Source organism: Haemaphysalis longicornis, unplaced genomic scaffold (assembly GCF_048455015.1).
Source record: "Haemaphysalis longicornis isolate Haplotype H1 unplaced genomic scaffold, Haemaphysalis longicornis Haplotype H1 scaffold_5, whole genome shotgun sequence".
Lineage (NCBI taxonomy): Eukaryota > Metazoa > Arthropoda > Arachnida > Ixodida > Ixodidae > Haemaphysalis > Haemaphysalis longicornis.
In genome coordinates, this window is record NW_027526385.1 from 38960562 (window position 1) to 38974757 (window position 14196).

General features: G+C 48.6%; 1 protein-coding gene across 2 annotated transcripts; it reads right to left on the minus strand.

Annotated features, from left to right (window-relative positions):
* Positions 1-3415: 3415 nt before the first annotated feature.
* Positions 3416-7241, minus strand: LOC144138069 (uncharacterized). 2 transcript variants are annotated; one of them, XM_077670146.1, is made up of 5 exons: positions 7003-7241; positions 6825-6919; positions 6710-6757; positions 6527-6633; positions 3416-5799 (listed from the first exon to the last, which is right to left on the minus strand). In XM_077670146.1, exons 2-5 carry the CDS (start codon positions 6892-6894, stop codon positions 4330-4332), a joined length of 1695 nt encoding a protein of 564 aa, XP_077526272.1. In that variant the 5' UTR covers positions 6895-6919; positions 7003-7241; the 3' UTR covers positions 3416-4329. The 2 variants fall into 2 exon arrangements, with proteins under 2 accessions (XP_077526272.1, XP_077526271.1); XM_077670145.1 differs by having other exon boundaries at positions 6825-6922.
* Positions 7242-14196: the final 6955 nt, after the last annotated feature.

Below are 14196 nucleotides of genomic sequence, written 5' to 3' on the forward strand. Positions count from 1 at the left end.
AAGCGGTACTGGGGGGCTTCGGGTTAATTTTAACCAGCTGGGGATCTTTAACGTGCGCCAAAATCTCGAACACACGCGCGTTTTTCGTTTTTATCCTCCATCACAAAAGCGGCCCCGCCGCCGCCGGGAATAGAACCTGCACCTTCGGTCAGCTGATTTAGAAAGTATACGCAGAAACGTTGTGACTCCGCTTGAACGATACTTTCTCATTTTTTATGCGTTTTCTGAAAACGTTAATTGTTGATATACAGTAACCTCTCGTTAACTCAAAGTCGTAAAATTAGCTGAAAATTTTGAGATAAGCGCAGAGTTTCGAGTGAAGTCAAATGCAGAAAATTTGTAGCAGGTCCCTGAAATAACAGCTAGTGGTGATAACAAAAGCACTATTGCACAGGGGAGATTTCGTAATGAAGGCAAAATAATTCGCAGGAAAAAGAAACTTTTATTATTGCAGAAGAAAGAACTGTGTTGCGCTCGGCTATTTCGCGTTTGCATCTGCACCCCAGAAAAGCGTACCTGAGCTTCTCAATGCATCGCATGAATTGGTGGTCGCCCCCGCTACATTCTACCTTGTTACAAAGCAGACGCAGCATGTATGTTGTTTCTGCCGTTGTACGCACGCACTTCTGGAGGCTCCTCCTCGTCCGCATGATCAGTAGCTGCGTCGTCCACAGCAATGATGTACGTGCCAGACAGCATTCCGGTAACGGGGACGCGTAGTCTGCGTAAACTTGCACTTCACGACCGCGTTCGGCGGGAGTAATCACTCGAACGGGGACCTTATCAGCTGCCTGCAGCGGACTTTGCCTTGTGTCCTCTCTGCCAGTATTTCGAGACATCCGTGGTCCTCCGAAAAAACGTTTGGAGATAAAGCGGGCTAATGCTTAGCGCCTATGGGAGGTAAACACACTGTGAGAAAAAGTTTCGAGAAGATATTTTGAGATAGCAGAGTTCGAGTTAACGAGGGATTAATTTGACGGACAGGCACCAGGAATGTTTTTCCCTTCCCTTTCTTGACTCTACGCATGAAGCAAAAGCGGCGGGCGCACATTCTATATAGGTTGCAAAAAGTTTAATGTTTTTTTACGTTCTCATTTCGAACAAAAATACCAAGAGCCTTCTTCTGGGCTACCCCTGCCGTTGATGCTTGTACTGTCGTTAGTGGGCTTTCTTAATTATTTTATTAACCTGCTATGTCGCATATTGCAGGCACTTGGTAAGGAAGTGTGTACTGAAAACGAAGTGCCAAGTCTGCATGACCAATCCTGCATGCCAGTGGAAGATGCCGCTGTGTTTACTACCTCTTGTTTTTTTTTTTTGTTTTTTTTTTTTTGGGGGGGGGGGGCTTCTGAATCCTTCCGTGCATTTTTGAAAGTTTATTAGCGATCTTTAGGACGTTTTTACCTGTTGCCTCAGCAACAAGGAGCTCCACCTTGACAGCGTTATGGATGTGCCGCAGCCGTTATTCACAGCAAACACCTTAACGGCGTTGGTTGCGACCAGCACGTGAGAACTTGACAGCAAATTTGGTGGGGTTCTGTATACATTGTGACACGGATTCATTTCTATATAAAAGGTTTAATCAAGTTCCGTGATTACATGCGAAGGTGGGAGCAACACCTTAAACTTAGCCGTCGCTAATCATCGAGGGCGAGTTATGAAAATGCGTTGGCCAAAAATGTCAATTTAAACCTCCATGTTAGCGTTATTCCTAAACATTTACCCGTGTAGACTTTGTGCATGAATTCCCGCGTTACATTTCATTTTCTGGGCTATCGAAAATGAAAACAAAATGTGTATTTTGTTCCAGTTCCGTTTATTTGAACCTCCATGTTAGCGTTCGTGAAGCTATAGAGGTTCAAGAACGCTGTTGTCACGCGCCATCTGGGAGTTCATTGTTGTCGCGGTAAATATATTTTCTGATCTATGTTTTGCATTTGTTTTATGTGCCTGTAATTGTACCATCAGCATACTTGTGAACTAAATTTGTGTTAATTTGATTCAACTCCTTTCTTGACCTAATCAGGTGAATAATAGAACGTTGCGGGAATAGTTCTATGAAAGACGGTCATTGGGGCATTGGGGCAACGGTCATTGGGGCAACCCCTTTTTAGTTAAAAGGATACCTCGCTTGCGCGTGTCATTTTCTGATCGGCCACCACGGTGACCCGTAATTATCCAAAGTGGGCCACTGCTTAAATGCTGCTATAATAACAACTCACGCAATAAAAAACAAACGCAACTTATGATATTAACCCACATAACTGCAGTCCGAGCGTAAATTGCAACACAATAAATAAAAAATTCATCTGAGAAGCTATCATCCCAGTCCTCGTATATTTTTTCATGTTCTTTGCGTCGACCAACTATGTCCATCAAGCAGCACATTAAGGACACAATCATAAAGCAATCATGCACTGGATCATACCAGGCAATTTCACGTAAAATACGTTTTATGGGAAATTGAAAAAGCGAAAATATCGCTGCAATTACTTTATTTACAATCCGCTACGAATGCTGCAAAGGAAAATCCATAATTTTCCTTGTTGTTGTCGAGCGGGAAAGGCAAAACTAACGCAAAATGAGCTGCAGCGTTTATTTTTCATTTCGTTACCCACAGTCCACTCTACCTACAGTATATTCAAACAATTGGACTACCCGCAGAACAAATTTCGAGCGCTCCGCGCGTAAAGCAGCAGCGTTTCCTGGCCCGCGCGCGGCCGTGCACGCGGCCAGCCGCCGCTTTCGCTTTCAATGGTCGTTGACTACAGCGCCGCCGCTATTTTCTGCGCGAAACGAGCACCTCTCCGGGCGGCCGGTCGGGCCACTCTAAAACTTCTAGTACACTCTACTCTCGCGAGGGGCATTGGATTGGATTGGATTAGCTTGGCTTGGCTTGGCTTGGCTTAGCTTGGATTGGATTTGGATTGGATTTGGATTGGATTAAAGTGGATTGTGTTGGATTGTGTTGCGTCATAGCCGCGGCACGTTGCGTCATAGCCGCGGCAGACGCGCTGGGGCCGGCGCATGTGCAGTACTCTCTCTTCCGCGGTTTCCTCTCCTTCGGGCGCGCTGCGCCCGAAGGAGAGGAAACCGGTGTGCCGTTCTCCGGCGAAGCAACATCCACGCTTGGCTCAAACACCTAGAGTCCACGCCACTTTACAAGTACGCCAACGTCGTCATCGACTGGGACCGGCTTACGCAGTCCCCTCAGCGTTATGCGCGCTATAAAACGCGGTCCCTTCGCCGCTCCGCCTATGCGTCGCATCTACACAGGGGTTCCCGCGAGGGGAGGTGGGAGTTTTTTTTTTTTGTCTGTCTGTTTGTCTGTTTCTTTCAGTCTGTATTTTCATTTATTTTTTTCTTCTTTTCCTCTTTCTTTCCTTCTTTCCGACCGCATCAATGTGCTTTTTCCCGGACTTGTAAGTTACATTGAAGTCATAGAACCCAGCCTCCGAGGCGCCCTGATAGGTTTAGGTTTTTTGAGTGCCTGCAACCAGCATAACACATGGTGGTCAGTCACCACTGTGAAGTAGTGCCCGTAGAGGTATGGTCGAAATTTCTGGACAGCCCACAACAGAGCGAGACAGTCTAGTCCTTCTCAGCAATACTTCGGGAACGGCTCGCGTAAGAAATAACCCGTTGTCGATCTTTACCATCGGATTGATTGATTGATTGTAAGGTTTAACGCGCCGACGCAACGCAGGCGATGAGGCGCGCCGTAGTGGAGGGCTCCGGAATAATTTTGACCACCTGGGGATCTTTATCGTGCGCCGAAATCTCGTACACACGGGCGTTTTTGCTTTTCGCCTCCATCAGAAAAGCGGCCGCCGCGGCCGGGAATCGAACCCGCGACCTCGTGCTCAGCAGCGCAACGCCTTAGCCACTGAGCCACCGCGGCGGGTTCTTTACCATCGGACTGCAGTAGAACAGCCCCGAGTCCATGGCCACTGGCATCCGTGCGGAGAATGACAAGTGTGGACTCATCAAAATGGTAGAGCAGCGGCCCAGAAGTCAGCACAGTCTTCAGCTATTGGAAAGCTTTTTCACTGTCATCCGTACAAACGAAGGGGAGTTCCAGAGTTAAAGGGACACTGAAGTGAATTTGTCAAGCTCCCGTTTTTGCTTGCCCTCCGCAGACTGGCTCAAATGAACACACTTGTGATCTTTTATCTGGGCGATAAGGCGATATTTATTTTTTAAAGCCTGAAAAAACAAAAATACCATGCGCAGATTGCGGCGGCTGCAACCAACAGCAGTGGCGTCAGGTAAAGGTGCTTCGTGATTGGACGATGCCCAACAATAGCGTTCAAACAGTTTCGGTTTCGGTTATTTCACCCTGCCGTAAAGTCTGGCCAGCTTGCAAGCCACGCGCTCACTCCTCAAGTACACGGGTACATTCTGGGCGTCGTCCTGCGGGGTGCTACACTCGACCCCCGTTAGCCTTTTCATTTGCTTCTTGCTCGGGTGTTTATGCAACGTAGACGTCAGCAGCTGCACGTCCGCGCACCCAGAGCTAATGTGGAGAGTGCTGCGAATGCCCACCAGAATGAACACGTGGCTGGCAACGTACTGGAAAAACACCTCCCTGACGCGATTGACCTCACTGTGGACCAGATCGGAGGAATGCGGCGGCAGTGCGTCCAATAGCATGCGCGCCTCGGCAGCCGCAGAGTAGTTGAAGCCGAAATGCAATACACTCTTTTCGTGGTCCCGATCGCTGTCGCGGAGCGCTCGCTCAAACTCCGCGTTATACATGCACCGAGGCACGTCCCACAGCTCAATGAAACCCACACTCTTCTTTAGGCCGTAGGCAAGCACGTTATTGAGAGAATGCACACCGAGGCAACAGTTGGCAATGGTCAAGGCGTCCAGGGTACCCCACCCCACCCGCGTGCTGTGCACGAGATCGCCCGACACGAGCATCAAGTCCTTCAGCGTAACTTTCTTGACATTGGCAAACTTGAAACACGTCTTCAAAACCGTATCAACGACCCTCTCAGTCACTCGGCTCTTTGCAATTACATCGTCGCCCACGCTGCTGCTGCTGCGCAACTGCGGCCTCGCTATAGCGCTCACTAGGGTGTACAACACAGTGGCCACCTGACTGTCTCGAAGGGAAAAATGTCCCCCGTCCCTCATTAGGAACACATTCTTCGAGGCAAATTCCCTCTCTCCCTGGCAAAACGCATCGTCCAACTCCGTCAATTTAACAGACTCAAAGCTAATGTGATATTTCAGGATGAACTCACACACGTACAGCCTCAGCATAGTGTAATAAGTATACCCTTCCAAATAGACCTCTCCGTTTGGACCTCTTTGACATTCTTCTATGGCATCCTCAACCAGCTGATCAACACTGACCCTTACGGCCTCAATAGCACTCTCATAACTTGTGAACTCGTAGTCCGGAAAGAGTGCCGAACGCAAGACGGCCTCGCTGGACGTGACATCCGCGCGCAACTGTGCCCACGCCATGGATAAAAGTGAATCCCTCAAATAGCCACTGCGAATGCGATTCCTGATGTACTGGTTTACAATATACTCGGAGGTGGTCGACCCAAACGCAGCCTTGCCATCTTGCATGACGAACGCGGGGTCGGTGCCTTCAATTGAAACTTCCTTGGCGTGCCTTAGCAGTAGCTTGAGGGGTACACTGCCGGAGATCTTCCTCTCGGGGTCGTTCGTCTCGACGACCGAGCTGGTCCCCGGATACAATCGAACGACTTCATTTTCGCAGATCTCGAACGTGAAGATAAACACACTCGACCCATCATCGAAGATGTGGCAGTTACGACTCTGAAAAGGGGGAAAAAATAATGCCTCGCTTAAATTTTGTATACCACCACATTCCTCACGTTTTACTCTCGCTAATTTGCCACTTTGGATTTGGAAGCCTACGTGGACCAATCACAAATTCCTGGATTATATCATGCAACGACCCAACCATTAATTTGCCCTACAAAGACAGCACCGTATCCAGCATCAAACTGATGCTGACCTGCTTCGGAATACCTCCCGTGATAATCGCCGTAATATCTGCCTTGAAACGGAAAAAATGGTGGATGGAAGCACATTTCTACTGCCTCAAATTTCTCACCGGAGCCCTCCTGACGATATTTGTAACAGAACTATTGAAATACACGATAGGAAGACCCAGGCCTCACTTTTTGCCGGTGTGCATGCCCCGCGAATGCAATAGCACCCAATTACTTTTCGGCGGAAGCTACACGTGTGCAAACGCCACGGTGGACGACCACGTTATGAAAAATTTGCGCCTCTCCTTCCCGTCCGGTCATTCGTCCCTCGCCGCATACACAGCCACATTTCTAATACTGTACTTGCAAGTAAGACAACGCCAAGTCATATCACTATTGATTCAAATTCTACTCTTTACTTGGGCCCTACTCATAGCAGTAAGCCGAATTGCCGACCACAAGCATCACAAAGAGGACGTAATTGCTGGATGTATGATAGGAACATCAATCGCGATTATAGTTTGGAGATATTGTGCAAATGCACTCACCAGTTGCCAGCATCCTGCCATTTCCTTTAGATGCGCCAAGTGCATGGCCAACTTCGACGGGATGGTGGTGGTGACGTCCGCGGCAGCAGCCGATGTGGAAGGCCCAGCTGTGCAGAAAAAATGATATAGAACTGAACAACGTTCCCCCCCCCCCCCCCCCCCGCTTTCCACACACGCGCTTACCAAGTGCCTCGGTGGTGGTGGTGGTGATGGTGGTGGTGGTAGTCTGGACTGGAAAAAAAAAGAAAAATTCGCATTAGTTCTCAATGTTCACATACCTTTTAATATACTAACTCACCAAGTTCCAGGATATCGTTTGATGAATCATTTGATGACTCCAACACGATCGGTTCAGTGATCTGAGTCATGGCAAACACCTGCGGCAGCAGCCAGCTGCTATATTGGAAAAAAATACACACACGTAAAATTATATGCAAAGCATGCAAAAGCACGTCAAAAGCCAAAGTAACACGCACAGCAAAAAAATCAAGGCGATTTTTGAATGTAGAGCGTCCCGGCGAGGCCCGGTCTGTGAAAGGTAGCCCCCTCCGCGTGGGTTTATATTTCCCCCAGATTTGGGCTGCGGAGCCAGCCGGTGGCGCCTTTGGGATATATTATTATCAAGCTCATATTCCGAGGTACTCGACACGCCTTTTACCAACCCCTCCGAACGGGGCTTACGACCCCCCAGCGTGAGATATGCCACAAACAGACTTTTACGACCTCGGCGTGGGTGGAGCCACCCAGCGCGCCCCTAGCGGAGGAGACGAGCGTTATCAGCCCCCCCCCCCCCCCCCCCCGATAAGAAAACACTGCACTCCGTAGATAAATTTACGACCCCCGGGGATAGCTATGATGCACACACTGCTTTTTTTCGGTTATAAGCATTTACGACTACACTCGTAACTTGTCTTTGCACTTTTTTTACGATACCTAGCACTGCAATTTTTTTACGATAGCAAAAAAATATGTCGTCGGCGGCGACGACGACGACGGCTGAAACGAAAGAATTATTGGAAGCCTGGCTGTTTTCCTTACGGTCTAGATTGACAAATACGCCGGACTATTTGTATTACAATAAAGACAAATACGTGTACGAAGACGGTCGATTGAAACGTAACACTCGAACCAAGAAGACTTTGGATGAAGAGGCGCTCGAAAATGCCCTCGGGTATTGGTTTCCGAAACCAGCAAAGATAATAAGGGAGTCTTCGGGTAGGAGAAAGTCCGTGCCGATATTATTTGGACAGCCGCAGTATAGTATTGCCGATCACTGGCACGAATTGTTACCTGCTTGTGTTGCGTGTTGCGCGTATCCGGCGATAAAGATTCCCGTTGAAATCGTACAGCGCATTTTTCAGAAGCGCAACGACATCGGTTCGGTGTGGGAGTTCCTCGTGAAACAACAGCAACACAATTTGGCCGAAATTCTATTTAGCAACAGGTGGTTGAAGAATCCTTATGCGTTGAAATACGTATACACAGATCAAGTATACAACGCGGGATGTATCCTTCTATATGCTGCTACAACACTCCACGACGCCGATTCGCAGGACCTAAATGCTTTAATAAAGCAGCATTTAGTAAAAGCGCATAATTCGTTCCCCCCCATCATTGCACTGCTCGCCAAACTGGGATGTTTCAAGCAAGCCGTGTGGGAAGGTATAGTTGCCGAAGTAAAAGTAAAAAGTGGCGAAATACCAAATTACGAAGAAGGTACACTGACGTTTATCTGCGAGAAACTCGGAAAAATTCTCCACGCCGATACTGCGCTACATTGGAGGAACGCACTTAATTTTCTCTTTTCTTGTGATACCAATAACAATGTTGTCTCCAACATAGGAAAAGGTAGTAATGATTTACAGACTAAATTATTCAACGAAGCAATTACCAGTACTACCGACAAAGATAAAGTGACCGCGGTTGTACAGAGTGGTGCATTTATGCTAAAGTTGGTCGACATTCTCGTTCCCAATATCGAAGCTGCCAAAACAATATGGAATCACGCGGTGTACAATACCGACACCACCGAGACACGTCTAACAAATGTACTGAGTACGAGCGACGAAGTTGATAATGCAACTCTACTTAGACTATTCCCTCCTGCAGCTAGAGGTGCACCCACACCCAACATTCCAGCAGTGACCTGGAACAGCAGTGGTGTGGATTACTATAGTGTCAACGAATGTCCGGCATCCATTCGGACAGAAGGAGCTGAGGACAACCTATCTATAACGTTTTCGCACGACCCTCAAATTTCTGCGTTTCGGCTATACGATACTCGATTATACGTAGCCAGATACGCACCGTGGCTGGGAGGCGTACCGAAAAATATAACCACTTAGCCTTTTCAAACTCTCAGCACATTAGTGGTGACACACAACAAAATGAAGAATCACAGCGGGTTGGCCAAGCGTCTCGAGCCCCATGTGGCCATGTACGCAATCGTGTACAGGGACCCCAACGGTACGCCCGACAACGAGCAAGACGACTGGTACAGCTGCATTGCAGACCGCGTTCCGGCTCGCCATTTCGTCAGCATTGTTGAAAACGCCGCGGCAACCGTGGAAAACGGGTCCATCAACCGCATCAAGGCCCGAAAGGCGGCAGCGGCAGCCAAATCGTCTAATGCTTTTAGCTCGTTCCTGCGAAGTTTCTTTACCTCACTTGTCAGCGATGTTCGCGGGGGGCCAAGCCACAACCAAGACGAACTTGCCTACAGCGGATACGGAAGATTTACCAACCTGGCCGCTAATCTGCCTTGCGTTTCCCACTACGACCCAATCAAGAATATTCACGTGTACGTCCTGTGTGCCATAGACACTTGCATCTCTTTCCGCGTAAACGAAAACAATCACGACTCCTTTGCTCACGTAGTTGGCATTCTGCGCACCTTTTACCAAAGTCAAGTAAACGGCGTCGGCGGTGCACTACAAGCAACAGCAGCGCGAAATCTTTGATGCATAGATCCAAAACTCTAGACGAAAATTATGTGTACAATGCGAGCAACATGTTAAATGAGCACACCAACAACTCGTCGGATTCTGAGTGAAAAAAATAAAAGTGATGTTTATTCATTCGTCAACCTCGTTGTTCTTGGGGTCCTTATCATTCAAACGTCAATCTTCTCTTGACTTTGGTGATGTCGATAGACGTTGTTCTTGGCGGAACAGACGGCTTCACTGGCCGCCGCAGAGGAGGAGGTTCCACTACTTTAGACACGCCGCTGCTGCTGCCGATGCTGCTACAGGTAGTTGGACTGCACACCTCGAAGTCGTGCATTAGGTTGCGTCTGACGGGCATATCACCGCCGCGCCGAAGTCTCTTGCGTCTTCTGATGCGTATAACTTCGGCGAGAGCACTGATGATGGTTTCGATACACTGTTCCTCTGCGTCATCATCTTCTTCCTCCAACTCGCTTTCCTGCGCGTTTATATCCTCGAGGATGGCGTTTAATGATTGTGATATTTCTTCAAGCATCTTGATAAACACGCACTCTCATCTTTGTCAAAAAGGAGAGAGAGATTTTATTTATGAAGTGGCTTCTGGGGTGCCGTCGTCCTTCTTTGCAGGAGGAGGGACTTCATCGTAGATATCCATATTGGCCTTCTGTTGCTGCTGCTTCTTCTTCCTTTGCTCCTCGTTCAGTGGCGGAGCATAATCTGAAATCACCTGTTCCCCGACAATCTCCTTGGGAATGACGCGGTCGCTCTCAACACGGTCCATTTTTTTTTTCTTCTACTTCTTCTTCTTCTTCCGATTCACTTGTGCTGCTGCTGCTGCTGCTGCTGCTGTTAGCTGCTGCTTTCTCCTCAGTTGTTGTTTCAACTGGAGCGCTGTCAGTACTCTCTTCCTTTTCACAGATTTTTTCCGACGTGCACCTACGTTTATTTGGGAAGTCATTTTTTTGGTTGACCTCTTCACTCATCTTTTTCTTCTTCTGTGGGGGAGTCTCTTCTTCGACTTCAACCTCGTCGTCTTCTTCACAGTCTAGACCGGGGATGAAAGCATTCCTTGTAGGTTTTTTTTGACGGCGTTTGCGGCAGTGCTTCTTCAACACAACTTCATCGTCCTCCTCCTCGTTTGCGCTGCTGCAGCATTGCATTTCCTCGATGTCCTGTTTCTCTTCTGAGTGCTCAACAGCACCCAGAGCAGCCACGGTGGCAGAGATTGCATTTTTGTGCGCCCTCATGTACACGCCGACCTTGTCGGAAGTGTGGCCGTCGAAAAAGCGAGTGATGCGCAAAATGTTGCGGCCCAGGGTAGTCATGGTTATCGTGTCCTCGCCAACGTCCCCGCTGCTCGTGACAAAATAATTTTGCCACAGCATCTCCATCCTCAGCGAGTCACTGGCAATCATGTCGCCGCATCTTCTCCTGATCATATTTAGAATGGCCAGGGGGCATATGTAGTCGGTAAACTGGTGCGTGGCGACGCTGTTCTTGCCCTTGTCAACAATCACCCCGATGGGGTGGGCCGCAGCTTCCTTCGAGGTGTAATACTCCTCTTGGGCATCGGGAGAAAGCTTTCTCGTCCTGTCCTTTTTGTCGTCGACAAACATCACTTTGCCGGTGTCTTCGCCGACCTTGTGCGGTGCAGAGACTCGAATGAATGACACGGATCTCTTGCCCGGCGTCCGCTGCTTGGAGTTCACTTCTGGCAACACGATAGTCGGCCAGAAGTGAACTCTTGAAAGTTGTCAGAGTGTGGCAATCCCGCCGCTGGCGGTTCGGTTGGCAAATCACACAAGCGTATAACGCTCTGTAAAATATCTGTACTTGTTGGCGTACTTGCTGGAGGTGGGGGTACAGGTGCAGGTGTAGTAGTGTACGAGGGAATAAATTGCTGCTGCGGCGGGACCAAATACTGCTGCTGGCGCTCGTGAGTAGCCGGCTCCAAGTAGGGGGGCTGAAGCACACGATAGTGCTGCTGCTGGTGGGACCACACAACTGCAGCTGCCGCTGCTGCAACGGCAGCAGAAATATTCAGGTGTTGATGATGATGAGGCGCCGGCTGCTGCTGCTGCTGCTGCTGCTGATGCTGGTAATGATGCACTTGTCGATAAAACTGTTGCTGCTGCGGCTGCTGCGCCGCAGCCGCCGCCGACGGCGCAGGATAGTAGTAGTACTGCTGCTGCTGCTGCCGCTCTTGACGTGCTGCCGGGTATTGCCAATGTTTCGGATGGCCACTCTGCATACTCTGCAAACGCAAAATGTTGGAGGCTTAAATACTTCCGTTCTCCCTCTCTTTGTACACCATTGAAAATGAATTGCAGTACAAACTTACCACATCATGTTGAGTGAGCACTCATCGAGTGAATATTCTCGACTCGACTCTCGACTTATATCTCGAATCCGGGGGCGCCGTCTTTTCCCTTCATAAGTCCGCAACGCCACTATGACGTTATCACCGGTCGCCAACTTTCTCCCCTCCCCCCCCCCCCCCCCCCGTCGCGCAGAGCACCAACCGCGATAACAATATGTGAGTCAGTACGTTTTGGAGGTTACGTTATCGCTGGCGCCAACGAGCTTCTTTTTTTTCCATCCCCCCAGACGACTACGTGTCCCTACGTGTCACTGACATCTGTTGTTCTGCTATAATTACCTGTCTCTTCGGTTTGAATAATAAAAAAACCACCTGTTGTTTGTCGCGGCGGGATAATATAAAAGGCGAGGCCGTAACGACTTTCTCACTTTCTCCTTTGGCCTTGCACGGTGTCGGTAAGAGCTCCATCCATCTCCAATCTTTTGTGTCGCGTTCTATCTATATGTACATGTTACGGTTGGGATATGTAGCGTTATCTTATCCTTTGTAGAAAACGTGCTTTCATATGTGTTTGCGGTATACAGGCTCTCTTACAAGTTGTATTACTACGGAAAAAATCGAGTCGTGTCAGTTCGGGACAAGATATCGGATACCGATTTGTCCATGTTTGTACTGACGCGTTGCGTGTTCAGACCCAATTCTCCGTCTTCTCTATCTCTCTCTGTACTTTTTTGGCCGGAAGAACGCCGGTACATGACGAACGAGGAGAACACGCATGAGCTCGGTTATACAATTTGCACCGCCTGTATGTTGCAAGCGCACGTGATTGTACTTTTTCTGCCCCATAGATTTTCACTGGGACGCGTTGTAGCTCTTAGCTTTTGCTGCTGAAGTGTAGAAAACACTATTTGTTAGGTGTCCTTTGTCATGTGTATAAATGGGGATCCGCAGAAATCACCGCCTACGTTGGACTTGCGTACGTGGCCACGTATGCTCATCCATACGGAGGAAAAGTGCAACTTGTAAAGGGTGATCCACGTTGATTTTACTTAGGCGTGAGCCCTAGAACTAATTCCCCTCTTTGCGCAGGCAATGGCCCTTAGCTGCCGCAGAGGGCTCAGCGCCGAATCAACGTGGCTTTATGTCGAGTTACACACATGTCTAGCGTAGATAGATGGGTGGGAGGTGGGTTTCAGTGAGACACCCGTTTACACGAACACTTCCATTTGCCTTTATACAGTCGTTAACTATAGGGCATCGTTATGTCAGTCGTAGGATAATATGTTTCCATCCAGGGACTTCTTTGTCAGTTGTGTGAGGGACCAAGGAGTTAGGCATGAGTTACGTATAGGACTTTTCTTGTCAGTTTCCAAATATAGTTTGGGGGGGGAAATACTGTGCACATGACATGTATACGAGTTGTTGTCACTTAAATTAAGCACAAACCACGAGATGTACCATGCAACACTTTGCCATGCAAAATGCAAAAATGTATATACGTGTATGTGTTCGTACATGACGGTCAAAGTCGAGATCCTGTTTTCCCTAGTGTTGTATTATGTGGCGCACCAACCACGTAACCTAACTGGGGGTCCGGGTCGTCCCCATATGCCTGGGCAATAGCTAGTTGGTGCATATATTGACGCATGTAACGAACAATATGCGTATTTAACGGCACACTAAGAAAAATACACTTTGCTCACGATACACGAACACATCACTGTGCAACAACATTAGTGTATTGGGGTTCTCTCTCTTTTTACGTTCGAGAAATGTGGAACGATGTGCAATGCTCAACATACTCGAGTCGGAAACATTGGCACGCGGAGTTACGAAGGCTCTGGCCCCGTATTCCACGTGTATTGGAATCGGGCCTCCCGGTATCACAAATGCCTTGTGTCGTGGGCGTGGCTGGACGTGTGTTTATGGCTTGTCTGCGTTGGAATCTGGCGATATCTGGACGCTGGTGAACTCGTGGGCTGTTATTCCGCACGGACGTCTTATAACCATTTCTCATACCCCAATGGCGTTACGCGCCTGCACACTTAATTAGTGGGTGGATAAAAAATTGTGATTTGGCCCCCGGGAGATAGCTAGCCTAGGGGGATTTTGTGGGTGTGGTAAAACGGAATATGAAAAGGAAAGGGTTGCAGACAAAAAAAAGTGCAGTGTCGTGTTTCGTAGGGTATGTTTGGTGGAAACGCATCAGAGTACTACTGACGGTACTGGCAACGATGTACCGGGGCCTTTATGTACTTGGCAAAACTCTATGGGCAAGTAGATGTCAGCCCCCTCTTTCTCGTCTTGGGCAAGTATATGTCAGCCCCACATGGGCAAGTATATGTCAGCCCCACATGGGCAAGTAGATGTCAGCCCCTCTTTCTCGTCTTGGGCAAGTATATGTC

What these genes read in the sequence shown, in the direction of transcription:
- LOC144138069 (XM_077670146.1), bottom strand. Translation starts at nt 6,894, where the DNA reads ATGACTCAGATCACTGAACCGATCGTGTTGGAGTCATCAAATGATTCA. An exon ending in AAACGATATCCTGGAACTTG is followed by an intron (nt 6,758 to 6,824) that starts GTGAGTTAGTAT and finishes TTTTTTTTCCAG; the next exon opens with TCCAGACTACCACCACCACC. An exon ending in CACCACCACCGAGGCACTTG is followed by an intron (nt 6,634 to 6,709) that starts GTAAGCGCGTGT and finishes TTTTCTGCACAG; the next exon opens with CTGGGCCTTCCACATCGGCT.